The sequence below is a fragment of the Elgaria multicarinata genome, chromosome 3, assembly GCF_023053635.1.
Source record: "Elgaria multicarinata webbii isolate HBS135686 ecotype San Diego chromosome 3, rElgMul1.1.pri, whole genome shotgun sequence".
Taxonomy (NCBI): Eukaryota; Metazoa; Chordata; class Lepidosauria; order Squamata; family Anguidae; genus Elgaria; species Elgaria multicarinata.
The window spans coordinates 17882670-17900536 of record NC_086173.1 but is presented as its reverse complement, the minus strand read 5'-3'; the positions used below and the strand labels follow the sequence as shown (position 1 = coordinate 17900536).

General features: G+C 49.4%; 2 protein-coding genes across 2 annotated transcripts; one reads left to right on the top strand and one right to left on the bottom strand.

The window, feature by feature from the left end:
- Positions 1-3172: 3172 nt before the first annotated feature.
- Positions 3173-8037, top strand: LOC134396564 (LHFPL tetraspan subfamily member 5 protein-like). Its single transcript, XM_063123083.1, has 3 exons — positions 3173-3763; positions 5709-5951; positions 7925-8037. The coding sequence occupies exons 1-3, from the start codon at positions 3331-3333 to the stop codon at positions 7951-7953; spliced, it is 705 nt and encodes a 234-aa protein (XP_062979153.1). The 5' UTR covers positions 3173-3330; the 3' UTR covers positions 7954-8037.
- Positions 8038-9285: 1248 nt separating this feature from the next.
- PCSK1N (proprotein convertase subtilisin/kexin type 1 inhibitor) lies at positions 9286-16867 on the bottom strand. Its single transcript, XM_063123082.1, has 3 exons — positions 16727-16867; positions 11920-12515; positions 9286-9907 (listed from the first exon to the last, which is right to left on the bottom strand). Exons 1-3 carry the CDS (start codon positions 16775-16777, stop codon positions 9646-9648), a joined length of 909 nt encoding a protein of 302 aa, XP_062979152.1. The 5' UTR covers positions 16778-16867; the 3' UTR covers positions 9286-9645.
- Positions 16868-17867: the final 1000 nt, after the last annotated feature.

Below are 17867 nucleotides of genomic sequence, written 5' to 3'. Positions count from 1 at the left end.
ACGTGGGGTGGGGGGTTGGTGGTCTGCCGCTGTGTGTTCTCACAACGTCTCTCCATCCATGCCAGTTCTTGCATTGATTCCAAAAGTGGTGGAGGGGGCTTGAGGGTAGGATGCGAAAGCCTTGGCGCTCCTCAGCACCCCTCTGTGGCATCCAGACAACCACAGATTACTTCTTTATCCACCTGTCTCCTGGAATCCATAAAACAACTGAACAGGGGCAGGGCCAAAGTGAGTGGGCAACTTGTGGCCCAGATATTTTGGCCTACAACTCCCACCATCCTTCACCATTGGCTCCACTTCCTAGGGCTGATGGGAGTTGTGGGGCTCCAAATGTTTTTGGCCTACAAGTTGCCCGCCCCTGCCCTAAAAGGCAAGCGGAGCGGGGAAGGGTGGGTTGAAAGGGCTCACATGGGTGGGGAGGTGGGGTGGATCAGTGCCCTTTGAGGGTGCGTCATTTTGTCAGGGCCGGCCCTGGTGGGGTTGTTGGGGGATGGATATACTAGGCTGTACTTGTGCCATGACATAAAAATGGGATGGTGATTTATATTGAACTTTTGCAGGGGTGGGAATTACATTGTAGCCTCCTCCCAAAATTCCTTTATATCTGTTCCACTGTTTGATTTTATAACCTTCTTAATTATTCAAATAAAGTGTTTCTGTGAATTGGAGTTGCTGTATATGTGTGTGTGTGTGTGTGTGTGTGTGTGTGTGTGTGTGTGTGTGTGCGCTCTCGACTTCTTGGGGTGGAGGTGCTCAAATTCCTTAGTGCTGGGTTAAGCCACTATTGTGGGACACATCCGTCTCCATCCCACGGCCTTACCTTCTTTATGGGATGTTCACCAGCTTAGAAAAACATCAGAAAAGACCTGCTGGATCAGACCAAGAGTCCATTTAGTCCAGCGTTTTGATCACGCAGTGGCCAACCAACTGCTCACAGGAAGCAACAGCACCCTCCCGCTCATGTTCCCCAGCAAGTTCCTTTCAATGCTGAAGTAGCACTTATGGTGCACACACTGACTCAAGCGCCCTACATCCTCATGACTTCATATGCATGTATACACTTGTTGACCTTTGTGTGTGTGTGTCTGCAGGATGCAACTATTAGGGGTGTTATTTTTTTGGCAGGTATGCATGGCTGTGCGTTGATTTATATTTCTGCTTCTGACCTTATATTAATCTCAGCCAATCACAAGGGTTCAAGAGATCAAGCCTGTTGTCTCCGTCTCCTTTTCCCTATCCACAAGTGCCAGTCCCCTCATTGAAAGTTTCGGCAGCCTCATCTAGAAAATGCATAGGTTCTAGCAAAGCTCCAGTGGAAGAAGAGTTGAACAGTATTTGTGAATTGGCCACAGATGCCTTTATGCGCAAACCCACTTCTGCTTGAGCATCAGGATGGGGCATGAAGGCCACTAATAAAACAGCCTGATGCACTGGGGGGGGGGGGTACATAGAAGTCCAAATAATTGCCTTGGTTTGGGTTAGGGAAGTGACAGGCAGCAGGGCAGAGCTATGGGTGCCCATCAAATTTTAAAAGAACTAAAGCTGAATTCTGTAAAATTAAGCACAGTAAGAAAATGTACATGCTTCTGGTTATTCTGCATATGTATAAGAATAGCCAAGGAGTGCTGCAGGGGCTTTTTTGCCCAAAGTCCTGACCCTTAGGAATCAGTAGGATTATAAATAGTCAGATACCCCTCTCTGGTTCCAGAAACATCAGTCCTTTGGGCCCATTTAATAGCTGTGATCAAATCTTTTAAAGGGGGTTGGATAAATTCCTGGAGGCAAAGTCTATCAATGGCTACTAGCCCTGATGGCTGTGTGCTACCTCCAGTATTCGAGGCAGTAAGCCTGTGTGCACCAGTTGCTGGGGAACATGGGTGGGAGGGTGCTGTTGCACCATGTCCTGCTTGTTCATTCCTGGCCGATGTGTGAACAGAGTGCTGGACTAGATGGACCCTTGGTCTGATCCAGCAGGGCACTTTTAACGTTCTTAACAAAGCCTAAAAGCCTCGGGGTGGGGCCCTCCATTCAAATCTTGTCTTCGCCAAGAATTCAGTAGAAGACTGAGCTAGAAGGCCACCTCTTCTCTCTCACGTGATTTGTCTAATTACCCCAGCTGAGATTAATTATTGGTCTTTGGATCTCAGTTGAACTACGACCCAGGAAGGATTTTTCCTTTCCACAACACCCCCACCCTTCCTCACCCCCGCAGTCTGAAGTGGTACTTTCGAGATGAGAGGCGCAGGTGGGCCACCTCGGTGGACTAGTTCTGCGTAATAACGAACAGGCGCTGCGTCAATAAGATTTCAGGGCGGGGTTAACCAGCATTAGTCTGCTGCCCTCTGCTGGAAGCTCAGCCCAATCGCTTGTTGGCGGAGCGCAATGGGGTTTGTGTACCCGACGTTTAGCGTTCAGCGGAGGCTGGTGGCTCCGATTTCGGTGGGGCTATGAAGCCATCCTGGGTTTCGGTCAGAAACGGAGCCCAAATAGGTTCAGCGCAGAGAGTTCTGGCTGAAACCCAGAATGGATTCCCAGCCGCGCCGAAATCAGAGCCACCAGCCTCCACTGTGAGAGTTCATGCTGATGGGGGAGAAGCTTTTCGGGGTCCTCTCCCCCCAGCAGCCTCCCCCTCCTCCTCTCCTTGCTTTCCCAAGCCAGAGGATGATTTAGCAGCCGCAGGTGCTGTTGCGCGTCCGCCTGCCCGGGAGACGATGCTCAGGGCCGCCGGTGGCTTCAGCGCGGCGTGTCCTGCTCTCCCGCTCCATCGTCACCGCAGCACCTGCTGAGCGACCGAGCGAGACGTGGGATCAAGGCGAGCCAAGGGGCTGCTTCGGTCTCCCCGACCCTAGAGGAGTCAAAAGTCCTTCTGCGGGATGGGGATGGGGATGGGGACGGACGGACGGGGAGCGACTCCCTCCCTCAGCACCCCGCAAAGGAAGGCAGCCAATCTCGGGGAAGGAGGGGAGGTTGCAGCCTCCCCACCAGCGCTCCCGCCCAGCAGAGGAGTGCAGGGACTGCAGAGGAAAGGGAGCTTAGCAACCCTCACCCCGGGAGGGTGCCTGCAAGGAACCAGTGGCTGTGCCAGCTCCCAGTGGAGGAGGAGAATCGTGGCTGCTAGACTAAAGGAATGCAGAGATTCCCCAGGGGAGGAGTCGAGCCGGCAGCTGGAAGAGGAATGACTATCTAGACCGAGGAGGGTCTGCAGCAGCTGGATTCCAGCAGCAAGCCAGACTTCCCCTCTTGGGAAAGAGGAAAGGCAGCGTAGCTGTGCTTTCTTGTGGAGGGAAGGCAGCAGGCGGCCCTTTGAAAGAGAGAGGGCTGTGGTGGACCATGCTGGCGGCCCGAGAAGCAGCAGCGCTCTACCAGACGGATTTTGTGCGCAATGCCCGAGCGGTGGGCGCCCTCTGGGCTGGCTGCACCCTCTGCTTCGGCATCCTGGAGGTTGTGGTGCTGATCCAGCCGGCCTGGGTACAGACGGCGCCACTCACCTACCAGCTGCCCCCCTCAGGGATCCTGCTTGACCCCAGCGTGAGCGCCGTGGGATCTTTCGGCCTGTACCAAGTCTGCACCGAGCGGGACAGCGCCCTCCAGTGCGAGGGGTCACTGGTCACCCTGACTCCCATCCCATCTTTCAAGGCGGCCGCCGTCTTTGTCCTGATGGCCCTGGTGCTGGTTATGGGCAGCGTGGCGTCCTTGGGTCTCTTCTGGCTCTGCAGCCCTGGGACGGTCTACAAGGTGTGTGCCTGGCAGCAGCTTTCAGCAGGTGAGAGAGAAAACCAAGTTCCCCCTTAGTGGGAGCAAAGGAAAGGAGCCCTGGGCTAAAGCTAGGCGCAGGTGAGAGTGGGCAGCTTGGGGCCATCTTCTCAAAGCAATTGTTATTTTTATTAACAACAGCAACAGCAGCAGCAATAATAATAATAATAATAACAACAACAACGAGAGGAGAAAAACTGAAGAGGGGTGGGGGCAATTGTTGCAAAAAGGGAAGTACCAGAGCTCAAGTCCTACCCAAGCCACTCAATGTGGCTGGTTGGTGGTAACATATTTAAAGGGCAGACTACAACATTCCATCACCTGCTGGTGCAACCAAGAAACACACTGCACGCTGGGGCTGTGCAGATGGAAGCAGGCGTGATGGGGGAAGATGCTAGGAGCAGAGGTCACATGTCACCCCTACCTCCAGTGATGTCCCCCAGTATACTGATTATGACCCTGTCCAGATGACACACTAAGCCATGGTGATTAAGCATTTTGTGTTAAAAATTATGGCTTACCATGTCATGTGAACCATTCCTAACCATAGTGGCTACATAACCATGGTTTAAACATGCTCACTAACCATTTGCTGCAAAAAGGTTAGTGGCCTAACCATGGCTTAATGTGTTGTCTGAACAGGCCCTAGAATTCACTCTCTGCAATAAGAGCCAATCCTGCTCTCTAACCCTGACTGCAGGTAGCCTGGTCTTCACCATCAAGGAATCCCGTTATGGATGGGTGTTCTTCTCCAACATGGTGTCTTCCAGATGTATTTGACTACATCGCCGATCAGTCACAGCCAGCATAGCCAATGGTCAAGGATTATGAGGGTTATAGTACAAAACATCTGGAAGGCACTGGGTTGGGGAGGGCTGTGCTAGTATTTCATAATACTTCACATTTATCTAGTGCAGTTGCAGGCAACCTGGTGCCCTTTAGATGTTTTGTACTACAACTCTCATCAGCCCCAAACAGCATGGCCAATCATCAGGGATTATGGGAGTCATAGTTCAAAACATCTCTAATCTAATGCTTTAAAGCAGCCTTCCTCAACCTGGGGCGCTCCAGATGTGTTGGACTACAACTCCCAGAATGCCCCAGCCGGCTGGGGCATTCTGGGAGATGCAGTCCAACACATCTGGAGCGCCCCAGGTTGAGGAAGGCTGCTTTAGAGTGTTCTCAGACCACACTGAGAACATGATCCAAGCAATCTTTGCACCAGTCCCATAAAGCCGATCATTATTACTATCCACATCAGATGAAGGGCTGTGACTCAGTGGCTTGCCAAAATCTGCTTAGCATCCCCGTCGTCGAAGGGAGATTTGAACAGGGGGACTAACTGACTAACAATTTTTGGCCACTGTACCACACTTCTTCATTTAATGGTTGCCCCTGACGCAGCCTGCAGCCCAAGATGCACATCCCCAATAGTCACTGTGCTGCTGCAAGCGAAGCTGGGAGTGAGCCCTCAGTTCATGTGGTGAAGCTTCTTGTGGTTGCAAAAGATCTTGGACAGGCCCAGCTCAAGCCTGCCTGGAGCTCGCACTGTGCACGGTGACCACGTGGAAAGGAGGCCAGGGCTCCTGTATCTTTGTTGTACTGAAACGGAATTTCAGTAGCACCTGGTGACATTCCCTCTTCATTACAACAGTTAAAGCTGCAGGAGCCCTGTGTGACCTGGAGAAGCTACCTCTAATTTCAGGTATGCGAGTGCTAGTTACAGTTGCTTAATGAAGAGGGCTAGGGCACTCTGGACCTGCTTATCACCATTCTCCTAACTTATAATGACTTTCTAGGTTCTTGGCCTGAATCCTTGTAGGAATGCAAGCAGTGCTGGGTCCTTGTTCAAAGTGCCCCCCCCCCCCAATCCTATGTCTCTGTAGAGACCCCAGCGTTATTAACTCCTCCCCATTTCTTCTGTCTCTCCCTCCCTCTTTCTGTCTGTCTCACAGCAACTTGTCAGGCACTCGGCTGCTTGGTTTTCCCAGATGGCTGGGGAGCCCCAGAGGTGCGGGCTCTTTGTGGGCCTCGGGCTAGGAGCTACACCCTGGGCACCTGTACGATACACTGGGCCTTTACCCTGGCCTTGCTGGGCATAGCTGATGCTCTGGTACTAGCTACCCTCGCTTTTGTGCTGGGAAACCGACAGGACGCTCTGCTCCCTGCAGGCTACGCACCACCCCCAGGCGGGAGAGGTAAGCAATTGCTCTTCCTCCCCCTATTTCTAAGCAAACAACGCTTCATCTAGGATCAGCTAGGACCAGCTACGTTAGAAGCAGGGCTGATAGCAATATTAGCCGTTGCCTAGTAATGGCCAATGAAGTAACAAGGATGCAACTGGCATAGGGAAAAGTGGAGTAGGCTGACAGTCTTCGGAGATAGACAGCAGCAAAGAAGTACATTCTTTCTGGCACCCTTGAAGCCCTTCCCCCAAATATACCAGTAACAATTCCTTTCCAAAGAACACACACACACACACGCACACTGTCCCCAAAACTAGATTCTAAGAGTTGCAAAATTTTCCTGGATTGCTTGTTTTTTTTAATAATTTCTGCTAGTTGTAGGGAGAGAGAACGAGTATTCAGAATTCATAAGCAGGACTAGAAGTCAGTGGATCTAGGCCCGTGCCAGGGCCCACAACCAGTGAAGAGGCCCACCTGCATTTAGCAAGTGCCGCCATCTTGATTCCAATTGGCACCCAGCCCAACCCGGCCTGATCAGAGAGAGAGGGCACGTGTTGCTTCTGACCTTGTCAAACCCCATGTGAAGCAGGTCTCAGAATCTCAGGCCTAGCACCAGTGCATTCCAACTTTCACAACGTGCACATCATGGGACAGCTGCCGGGGCCTCAGCACCCCACAAGCCCATCCCTGATGCCTGCCCTGGAGCTCCTGCAAGGAAAAAAACCCAGCAAGCGGTACTCTGATCAGCACCAGCCAGTGTGCGGGAGCACCATGTTGTTTACCCACAATGCCCCTTCAGGGCAATGGTGGGAAATTACAATGGCGCCACCTGGTGTTGATTCAAAATGCTGTACTTTCTGCTGCTACCACCCCCATCTGACCCCCTAAGTGGGAGGGAGCCCACCAGAGGATACGTTGCTGAGCCTCACCTCAAACGTGGAGATGGCCCTGTTCACAGATTCTGCTGTGGGGAGGTCAGGTGATTGACTAATTCAGATGTAATGTTTCAAAGTGGAGAGGCACTTGCATTATCATTTGACTGGAAGTTTTATGTGTGAACACAGAAACTGTGTCAGAAAGGGTCCAACTTTTTAACGTTCTCTTCTATGATTATGAGCCTCGTGTGGCACAGAGTGGTAAAGCAGCAGTTTCTGCAGCTGAAACTCTCCCCACGGCCTGAATTCGATCCCAGCGGAAGCTGGTTTCAGGCAGCCGGCTCGGGTCGACTCAGCCTTCCATCCTCCCGAGGTTGGTAAAATGAGTACCCAGTTAGCTGGGGGAAAGATAATAACGGCCGGGGAAGGCAACGGCAAACCACCCCGCTATAAGGCCTGCCAAGAAAACATCAGCGAAAGCTGGCGTCCCTCCAAGAGTCGGTAATGACTCAGTGCTTGCACGAGAGGTTCCTTTCCTTTTCATTCTATGATTGATGGAAGTGTGGGGAAGAGATTTTAAAAAAAAGGTGCAGGGGAAGGAACGAAACAAAACAGGAAGGCCCAGAACATTTTGGTTCTTGCAGCAGAAGATCCCTGTTGCACTTCCCCCACTGTAAACATTTAAAAAATAACTCAGGCTTTCATCTGAAAGGACACCCAGTCTTCAGTTACATGCAGAAAACACCTTCTGAGAGGCAATGAAGAAGCCGCTCATGCCTCATTGGGTGACAGGCCACGCTGCCTCCCTCACAGCTTCTATCACACTTGTAGCACAAGTGTGCATTGAAGGAAACACTTCATTTTTTATTTTTACATAAGTAGAAATGTTGTCCTAAAAAATAATAATTGAAAAATGAGGGTGGTGCTTCTGTTGTGAGCAACTGGTGGGCTTAGTGTTGGCCTTAGTATGTGGGAGGAGGGATTTGGGGTCTGCTTCAGGGTTGGGTTGGCACTGTTTGTGGGTCACCACATACCGAGTGAAGACCAATACTTTAGAAAATCTGTCTTACTATTCTGTCCTTTTCCCTCACCTCCCACGTTTGCACTCAGGTGTTACCTCAGCATTAACTCCAGATTGATTCCTTTCACTTTGGATTCCTTCCAGCGGGCATCCTTCAGAGCTGGACACACACTTACCAAAACGAAGCCACGTTCTTGCTGTGCCTGGCTGTTGCAATAAATATTTTTTAAAAAATAGAATAGGGTGCGGATTTATTGCTAACTTCTATAGCTGTGTTAATATGCTTTTGAAAATGGTTTTAGCATTCTTGCTCATCTTCACCATAATTCTCCAAGGCAAGTCAATATCATTCCTGTTTTACAAATGGCGAAACTTGAGCGTGGGAAGGTTGTGATTTGCCCAAAGCTATCCAGTGAGGTGAGGTTTGTAAGGGAAGCAGGAATTGGTTCTTCCAGTTCCATAATTCAACATTATGTCTGGAAGGAAAAAATGGAGTCTAGAATAGCCTAAGTTACGTGCCAAATGGGGAGTAGGAGGCTTGGTCATAGATTCTGAACCTCCCATTGCAGAACTTCCTGTTTTTTAAAAAATAATAATAATAATTTTAAAAAAACTACCTATAACAGGGCTGTTGAACCTCTATTGAAAAGCCTGAGGGCCGAATTCTATTTTGCAGAAATCCTCGGGAGCTGCATTTTAGTGGTGGTTGGGGCCAAAGGCAAAAGGGGAGAACCCAAACACAAAAATATCAACGTATTTTAGTTTAATGCCATTACTGCCGGTGACTAAGCCTTCAATTGTTAAAATGGGGGTGGGGGAACGATGCAAGAGCCAGGAAACCACCAAATGACAATGGGTTGGGACTGTGGGTTGTCTCCCACACTAGAGGCCTTCAAGAGGCAGCTGGACAACCATCTGTCAGGGATGCTTTAGGGTGGAGTCTTGCATTGAGCAGGGGGTTGGACTCGATGGCCTTGTAGGCCTCTTCCAACTCTGCTTTTCTATGATTCTATGAAAGGTGGCATGGCTGTATGGGGAATCTGGGAAGGCTGCTGGATTAGGACCCCAGAGGCCTAAGGTTCAACACCCCCTGACCTATAAGCAGGAACACCAGTGTTCATATATTTAAACAAGATATGAAACGAACGACACCAACAAGGCCACAGCTACGTTAAAATACCTGATGGGACTTTTTATTCATTAATTCATCAACACCAAAACTCTGGCCACAAGCATGGTCAAACATGGCAACAAATCAGCAAGGGAGGTGCATATGTATTTGTCTGTACTGAGTAGGAGTAAACACAAGAGCTCTTACACACCAGACAGAAACAAGCAGGTTGGAACTGGGGGTGGGAGGGACGGGGTGAGAGACAGAGTTGATGTAATGGGAATAGTAAGGCAGAAGGAAGATTTGGAGGCTGGGAATTTGTTGAGGGACATTAAAAAAAAAAAAAAGCCAGGATGTGAGAAAATTGGGACTGAGAATGCCCAGCTCTGGTTTGGGTTTGTGGGGAGCTCATCAGCATTAAAATGCACCCACTTAACTCAACTGGAGCTTTCTCATAGGACACTCAGGAGGTTAGTGTGGAGAACAACCCCCTTCCCCACTATAACAATGCAACTGGGATTTGGGAATCCCAGCCCAAAGCTACCCCCTTCCTCCCCAGTATTTTGGGGTCACAAGGCAGAACAGAGGCAGGAAAAAACACTAGGTTTTGCTCACAGTCCATTGACATTCAGAAACTGGCAAGAGGGCCGTGGTGAGATGGCTGCCCCCATTTGTTTCCCCCGCAGAGGCAAATTCCTGCTATTCAGGAAGATATCGAAGCCTCTGAGTTCCCCCAGCCGCACCCCTCCTCCCCCCAGCCCCTTCCCCTTCTGTCCTCTTGACTCGCTGCAGCTGGGGATCCCCCCCAGCCTCCCCACCCAGTCGCTTGACCCGCAGAAGATTGGGGGGCTCAGGTAGGTCCCCTGCATCAAAGATGGCACGCCTCAGGCGCCTGGGGGGCATGGGGAGACGTTGGGGGGACAAGTTGCTCGCTCCCGACAAGATCCTGCCAACCAGGTACCTGCAAAAGACAGAGGAAGAAGAGGATGGAACTCGGAGTCCACCGGATGGCCCTCGTCCCAGTTCAAACCCACTAGAACCCTTTGGCGGAGCCAAGAACTGACCTTGACTCCTAAACGTGTTTTCTACCTCCACAAGATGGAGACAGAATTCGTGATGTGTGAGCATAAGACTCCCATCCCAGCCTTACCCACTAAGCCTACCTTCCAAAGTCAGAACCCAGAAAACCCAGTGAGTCCCCCACACTGCTAAAGCACCCAACAAGGATGCGAGGATTTGAGAGTGTGCCCAGGCCTGCCGCTCCAGAAGGCCTACAGATATGCGTTGATTCTTCTCTCAATTTGTTGACTTGTTCTCTTGACATCTCTCTCTGGGATTGGTCTTTTGCCTCTGCCTCTCTCCACGGTGGGCCAGCTTCACTGAAACACAACTTAGTTTGCTCGCCACTACCAATCTTCCCTTGTGTGTGTGCGCCCTAGAAAGCATCCCAGAATCCTTTGCAGCATACTGAAGTCCCATGGATGCTATACAAGGGTTCCCTCAAGAGAGAAAAAATGAAAATCACCACTCACTGGCCATATCGCAGGTCAAAGCAAAACAGCAAAACTCTAAATACAAGCAAAGTTGTCCTTCCAGGCATGGAAGATTTTTTGATCCAGTGGTGATTTCTCTGAACTGGGGAGAGGGAAGACGACTTTCACTGCTTCCCACTTTCCTGTGCCGTTCCCTGCGCCCCTCAAAAATCTGCTCCAGAGGGCTGGGGGAATCTCTGGAATAGTTTGGGAGGTGGTGCAGGGAGTTACAACAGAAAGGCCAGTGTGGTAAAGTGGCTAAGGTGTTGGACTGGAAGTCGGGAGATCCGGGTTCTAGTCCCCTCTCGGCCATGGAAACCCACTGGGTGACTTTGGGCCAGTCACAGACTCTCAGCCCAACCTACCTCACAGAGTTGTTGTGAGGATAAAATGGAGAGGAGGAAGATTATGTACGCCATCTTGGGTTCCTTGGAGGAAAAAAAAGGCAGGATATAAATGTAATAAATAAATAAAGGGGGAATTTGTGAAAATCGTCTCCTTCCCCCTTCCATTCATAACCCAATGGTAGTCCTAAGATTTGGCCCATTTACTTCAATGGGCCTACTCTATGTAGGAGTACCATTAGATACTGCTCCATGGATGCCTCTGCTGGATCATGAGCCTACTGTGAATAGAAGGACATTGTTGCATACAACCCAAGCGGTCTAATATATTATTGTGTGAACAACATTTAAAACAATAATTAAGCTCCAAGCACCTACCTAACGAGAAGCAGGTTTACTCCTTACTAAGCAATTAGTGGCTGTACATTATCTTTATCCAAAGGCTGAAGTTGTTTCATTTTCAAATGAGAGCTGCAAATTTATGGAAGTACCTAGAATAGCCCTGAAGAGCATCTCCCATGGTGAGTACAAATCCCACAATCCAAATTTGCTCCAATTCATATTTCCTAGGTTGAAAAGGCCCTTTTTAAAAAATTGTACCATTTTAGTCCCTAAAGCAAAAACAAACTTCCTGCATGTAGAAAAATAGCATGTCAGAGAAGTTAAGTTGATCCCTTGTCCTGACATGCTAGTTTTCTACATGCAGGGAGGAGCGGTCATTTTGTTTTATTTTTTAGTGGGGAAATATTTAAAACATGCAAATCCCCACACCTGCAGCCTCAGGTCTTATAGGCCAGGAAAAAGTTTTACTATTTGAGGCTGGTGAAAATATAAATTTCTTATGAACTGTTTCCAGTTTCATGAACTGGTCCCTGAAATACTATGTCATTCCTGTTTTCTTCTCTTTTAAAAACATTAAATTTAATATATGAGGGCAGCTTGAATTTATTGAGTGATGAGTGGGAACTCTGCTCATGTTCACAGGCACTCTCATCTTCTAACAGCTGAGAAATGACACTCAAAACAGTTTCCAGGGCTAAACCCTAATTCAAAGTAGGCTCTGACATTTCCATCTCCAGGTACCCTATTCTAGCTACCTCAGCATTTCAGGGTCCATCTCTCCAGCAGGCTCTTCCTCCCTTCCCAGCTCTTCTTGGGGTTCAAAACCTCCTTCGGGGACCCAGTAACGATTTGGCAGTGATCTAGGCGGAGAGGAGCCACCAGCTAAGCCGGCCTCATCATACTCAGGGTACAAGGTGGCACCCTTTGCTTCATCCCAAAGCCTCAGCAGGTTTGCCAGGTAGACAGATTCCTGGTCCCGGCGATGCCCATCCTGAAGGAGGCGCTGCAGAGCAAGAGCCAGGCGTTCGTCTGGCTGGAACTGGTTGCTGGGTGGCACTAGTGCCCTCTCGAGTGCCTGGGCCAAGCGGTCATCTTGCAGCTGGTTACCGGAGGAAGCCAGGGCTCGCTCTAACGCTTGGGCGAGTTGCTCTTCCGGCAGCTGACCAGCAGGGGACGACATGGCTCTTTCCAGCGCTGCCAGTCGGACCAGTTCAGGGTAATACACTTCATTCGCCAAAGCGGTCTCAACAGCCTCATAGGGCGCCCCCTGAAGCTCACGGCGAATCCTCCTGCCCCCCCCAGACAAGTTGGGGTTCAGCCCTCCACGGGAGCTGCCGGTGGTGGAGAGAGGCTGGAAGAAACAAGGAGGGCGAGAATAAAAGAAGGGTAAGAAATCAGTCTGGTGGGAAACGGGCCGGATACTAAACCACCACCATCACCCCTGCAGCAGGCCAGGAGCTAGAAATGTTGTGCGGGGTTCAGCGTAAGTCATTGGTGAAACAGCAAAATAAAAATAAAAAGGCAAGTAGTTCAATAAGTTTAAAATACATTTGGAATTTATTTGTTTTTAAAAATTAAATGACACAATCCAGCCAAACCACCCAATGCTGGGCTCCCAGCGTTGATGGGAGTTGATGGGATGTCAACTCCCATCAACGCCAGCCAATAGGGCCAATGTTCATGAATGCTCGGAGTTTAGACCGAAACAGCTGGAGACTCCAAACAGATTGGAGAAGGTGGAGCCAAAGTTAAGCACTTTTAAACTGATTTCAGCTGATTGAATATCACTGAAATCAATGAGGCTTTCTCACTCATGGCAGTTTTTCTAGATGGACATGACAGGTTTTGCTAAGTCATGCTGTCTTTTACTGATTCAGGAACATCATGATGATGATGATGATGATAATAATAATAATATATTTATTTATTTCTTACCCGCCTCTCCCTTTGGATTGAGGCAGGGAACAACATTAGTACAGGAATCAACACCTTTAAAATTCTTGATTTTACATTAATCTGGGTAGGCCTGCTAGTCTTCAAAGCTGCCTTAAAATCACAGAAGGAGTTAATATTACGAATCTCCTCCGGCAGCCCGTTCCATAATCCAGGGGCGACGGAAGAAGAGGTCCTCTGGGAAACTGATGTCAGCCTAGTTTTAGCTGACTGAAGTAAGTTCACCCCAGAGGACCTGAGTGTGCGGGGCGGATTGTACGGGAGAAGGCGATCCCGCAGGTAACCTGGACCCAAACCATTTAGGGCTTTAAAGGTGATGACCAACACTTTGTACTTTGCCTGGAAACTAATCGGCAGCCAGTGAAGTGATTTTAATGTTGTTGTTGATGATGATGATCCTGATCCTTCCCTTCCTCCAGGGAGCTCTGGATGGCATTACTCCCATGTCTATTTTATCCTCACAACAACCTCTGAAGTAGGTCAGGCCAAAGATGGTGACTGGGTCCAATGTCACCCAGTCAGCTCCATGGCTGAGGATGGGCTGGGGCAAGATTTTTAACAGTTTTTAATGCTTTATGTGTGTATGTTCTGTGTTTTAGAATTTTAAATTTTGTATACTTGTTTTAATCTTAATTTTAGAATTTCTGTAAACTGCCCAGAGAGCCCTGGCTATGGGAGGGGTATATAAGTGCAATAAATAAATAAATAAATGAATAAATAAATAAGACATGATCTGTAAGAAGCAGAGCTAGATTGAAGTCTTAGTGACGGAGCAGAAAACTGCCTGTGTATTTCTCCATTCCCTCTTTAAGTAAAAGAGTTAAACATGCTTAAAAACGCACACACAAAAGCTACAAATCCAACCATGAAAACTGGATTAGCCCACTCCCCCTATGCCCTGTAGCTCTTCAGCCACAGAAATAAGATGCATTCCAGATTTTTCTCCTGGATTTCAGTCTGGATTCTGCCCCGCCCCACCCTGCTCCAAGGCAAGTGACAGCAAAAAGACAGAAAATCCATTGATATCTTGGAGATCCATTGATGTATTGCAGAATCCGTAACAGAAACGTTCATAGGACCATTTGTAGGAAACAACAAATTGTTTGTGTCACAACAAACTAATTTGCCGCTAAAGTGCCAAAGCATTTTTTGGGGGTGGGGGGCTTTATAGATGTGGATATTTATATTTCCGCATCTCCAAATAGTATTATTGGTTAGAGCTGCATAGACTCCTTTGTCTTAACTATCTTCTTGGGCTTTGATAAAGACTGACAATTGGCTTTTATTTATTCATTCATTCATTTATAGACTTTATAGGCTGTCCTTGAATCGGTTACAATATTTTTTCACTTGCACGCATGTGCATAAATGCATATATAAATTCGATCATTAGCCACTTCACACACAGGTGTGTGTGCGCGCACACACACACACACACGACTTGTTCCAATTCCTGGCCTACCAACTCAGGGCACACTATTATGCTCTGCACTAGACCCAATCTACCCTGATCAACTTCTTGCTTCATACAAGCCACATCTATGTAACCTGTAGTCAAATGCCGGGGTGTTATTAATGACGAATCATTAATTAATATGAATGGGCTTCTGCAAAGATATTAGCATTCCTGCCAAGCTTTTGAAATGGTAGCATCCCTGCTCCCACGTTTAGTGTAAGCAAACCTGCCCGCTCTAACATTTACTTGAAGAGAGAAATCTACTTGAGCCCCAGCAAAATCCAGGGATTTAAGAAGGGGCCCTCTGGGAATCGTTGTGCATGTGTGCGTAGATAGGGAGGAGGGGGAGAGACAGAGGATCTGCAAGGAGAGGAGACAGACTGGCAAAGCTCAGACTGGGCATCTCTGCAGAGAAGAACACAGATAAATCAGTGAGGTTCTCAAGGATGCTCCGCAGTCTTCCTGCAGGGTTAGTCACAACAACCACAGGGAAACGGAGAGGCTTTGCTTGAGCACACTGAAGAATTGCATTGATGGATCAGGGCTCTTCTGAACTTTAAGGGCTCTTTTGCCATTCCAAGGTGATGCTCCACCAGCCCCTCAACAGCCAATCTGTCTCTGCCTTTGTTTTTAGCTACAACATCTTCCCCACTTCTCCACTGCCAGATCCCAAAGAATCAGTCCTAGAGCTCAGATAGGTGGTGAAGGATCCCGGATACACTGCTTAAATGGAAGTCCATAATGGCACACCGCCCTTGTACACACGCCCCTTCCACCTTGCACACTCCTTTCACAAATGCAGACATCACATGTTCCGCCACCTTCATCGGCTCACCCAGCCACCATAGAGGAAACAGACCCTCCCCAGCACTTTTTACACATGACGCATTTTGTGTACCTGCTTGGGTCACACCACTTCCACAAAAGTGGGCCCCATCCTGCCCTTAGCCACATGTGCCTGCATTCTGCACATGGCAGCGCCCAACAGCTTGCCTGTTCCTTTGCATACATGTGTTCTCATATCCTGCTTTGTACAATTCTTTTACACACTTCTCATGCAGTTCAGAATCAACACACACACACACACACACACACACACTTTATAACACCTACAAGCACCCACCCACAAGACCTGTACAGCACACATGGTTGCTCACAGTATACACTCACGCATGAGTCACATACACAACCACACACAAAGTGACTTCATTGGATAGGTGGGTGAAAAATATGCGCACATGACTCATTGCTTTATGCTTGTCCACAACACACACACACACACTCAAGAATTGCCAGGTTTCCTTTACTATTTAGGACCCTTCCAGATCATCAGCTTTACACAATGTAAATGGATGGTCTCTTGGTTTTCCACACTTCATTCTAACTTCACAAGATCAAAAATGCTCCTTCCTCCAGATATGACAGCTCTAAAGGGTCACTTAGGTTAGGGGGTTTGGATTATCACCTGAAGCATGGGATCAGATGGACCTAAAGGGAGCCATCTAGTGTACCCCACCTGCTGCTGGCAACTGCAACCGCCCGCCTGCTTCTCTTCTCTAGAGAGATCAAATCTACGCAATTGAGACGCAGGCAGGAAAACAGGTGCGCCACAGCAAGAGGCCGGCAAAGCACATTGTTCTAGACCAACCTTCTCCAATCTGGAGCCCTCCAGTTGTGCTGGGGTGCAACTCCCAGGGTTCCCAGCCAGCCTAGCCAATTATGGGAGTTGCAACCCAACACATCTGGAGGGCGTCAGGTTGTTCTAGCTGACTCAAGCAAAGAAGCCAAGCCACAAGCTATGGGAAGGCATTATGTGAGGCTACAGAAGAGACGTCACCAGATAACCTGGCATCCCTATATGTACGCACACATACACACCTAGACGGGCGGATAGGTCGAGCAATAGCAGTGGAGGCTGGTGGCTCCGATGTCAATTGGGGTAGTGAATCAGCTCGAGGTTTCAGCCCAAACTCTGAAGGAGATCCATAGGCAGAGTATGGCTCATACGACACATAAGAAATCCATTAACCCCCACAGCAGAGGCCCCTACGCACGCATTCCTCCCACCCACCCACCGTTACAGACAGTCGCGTTCACACGGTTAGCCTGCACGGGTCGGCTGGGGCCGCCGGTTCTGGGTTCGAATCTCCTACCTTGGCGGCTCCGAGGCCCGAGAGCAGCGCGAGCAGCAGCGCCGGGCCCATCGCTCCCCTCTGTGACGGACGGGAGGCAGAGGCTGCCCAGGCGGCGGCGGCGGCGACAGCAAGCGAGCGACGGAGCCGAGCCCGGACTGCACCAGAACTGAGAGGGGAGAGCGCCAGACAATAGCGGCAGCTCCGCCCAGCCCGGCCGCCTCTTGGCTCCGCCTCTGCCCATCATTCAGCCTCCTTGTGTCAAGGACAGGCGAAGGAGCGGCGGGTAGTGGGGCGGCGTGGAGAGACGGGAGCAGGTTGGTTGGGCCTTAGCCCCGGAACCCGATTTCAGCATCCTCGGACAACGTGAGGAAAGCGGCACCACTGAGCGCGTGCAAAAGGCCCTCCCTTCGCCCCTGAGCAGTTTGCACAGCGGTTAGCTGGAGGGACGTGATAGAAACTGAGCCCTGGAGTGAAAGGGGTGGCTGGCTTTGATGTGTTGGCTTTCTACGATGGATAAGGCGGCGTTTGTTCATCTCTCCCACCCACCCCAATCCCTGCCTTCCTCTGGGACGTGTAAAGTAATTCAGAGAGGGTGTTTCTGAGCATGTGTGGAGTGCATTCATCTCACCTCACCAGACAACTCATATTAAGGGAAAGGCTTCCCAGGGAGGGCATCAGACACCCAAGAGTGTGACTTTGAAGACTTGGGAAACTCTGTTTATATGTTGGCTTAGATCCAGACTTGGTCCTACTTAAACTAGATCCATTGAAATCACTGGGCCTTCAGTTAGTCATAGAATCATAGATTAGTAGAGTTGGAAGGGGCCTGTAAGGCCATCAAGTCCAACCCCCTGCTCAATGCAGGAATCCACTTTAAAGCATACCTGACAGATGGTTGCCCAGCTGCCTCTTGAATGCCTCTAGTGTGGAAGAGCCCACAACCTCCCTAGGTAACTGGTTTCATTGTCGTACTGCTCTAACAGTCAGGAAGTTTTCCCCGATGTCCAGCCAGAATCTGGCTTCCTGTAACTTGAGCCCATTATTCCATGTCCTGCACATTGGGAGGATCGAGAAGAGATCCTGGCCCTCCTCTGTGTGACAACCTTTCAATTATTTCAAGAGTGCTATCATGTCTCCCCTCAATCTTCTCTTCTCCAGG

Bases quoted from the DNA above. Each gene is read 5' to 3' on its own strand.
- LOC134396564 (XM_063123083.1), top strand. From the start codon at position 3,331: ATGCTGGCGGCCCGAGAAGCAGCAGCGCTCTACCAGACGGATTTTGTG. The intron at 3,764-5,708 runs GTGAGAGAGAAA...TCTGTCTCACAG, and splicing joins CTGGCAGCAGCTTTCAGCAG to CAACTTGTCAGGCACTCGGC. The intron at 5,952-7,924 runs GTAAGCAATTGC...GTTTGCACTCAG, and splicing joins ACCACCCCCAGGCGGGAGAG to GTGTTACCTCAGCATTAACT.
- PCSK1N (XM_063123082.1), bottom strand. From the start codon at position 16,777: ATGGGCCCGGCGCTGCTGCTCGCGCTGCTCTCGGGCCTCGGAGCCGCC. The intron at 12,516-16,726 runs GTAGGAGATTCG...TGTTTCTTCCAG, and splicing joins CGGGCCTCGGAGCCGCCAAG to CCTCTCTCCACCACCGGCAG. The intron at 9,908-11,919 runs GTAGCTAGAATA...TGTCTTTTGCAG, and splicing joins ATGGACCCTGAAATGCTGAG to GTACCTGGTTGGCAGGATCT.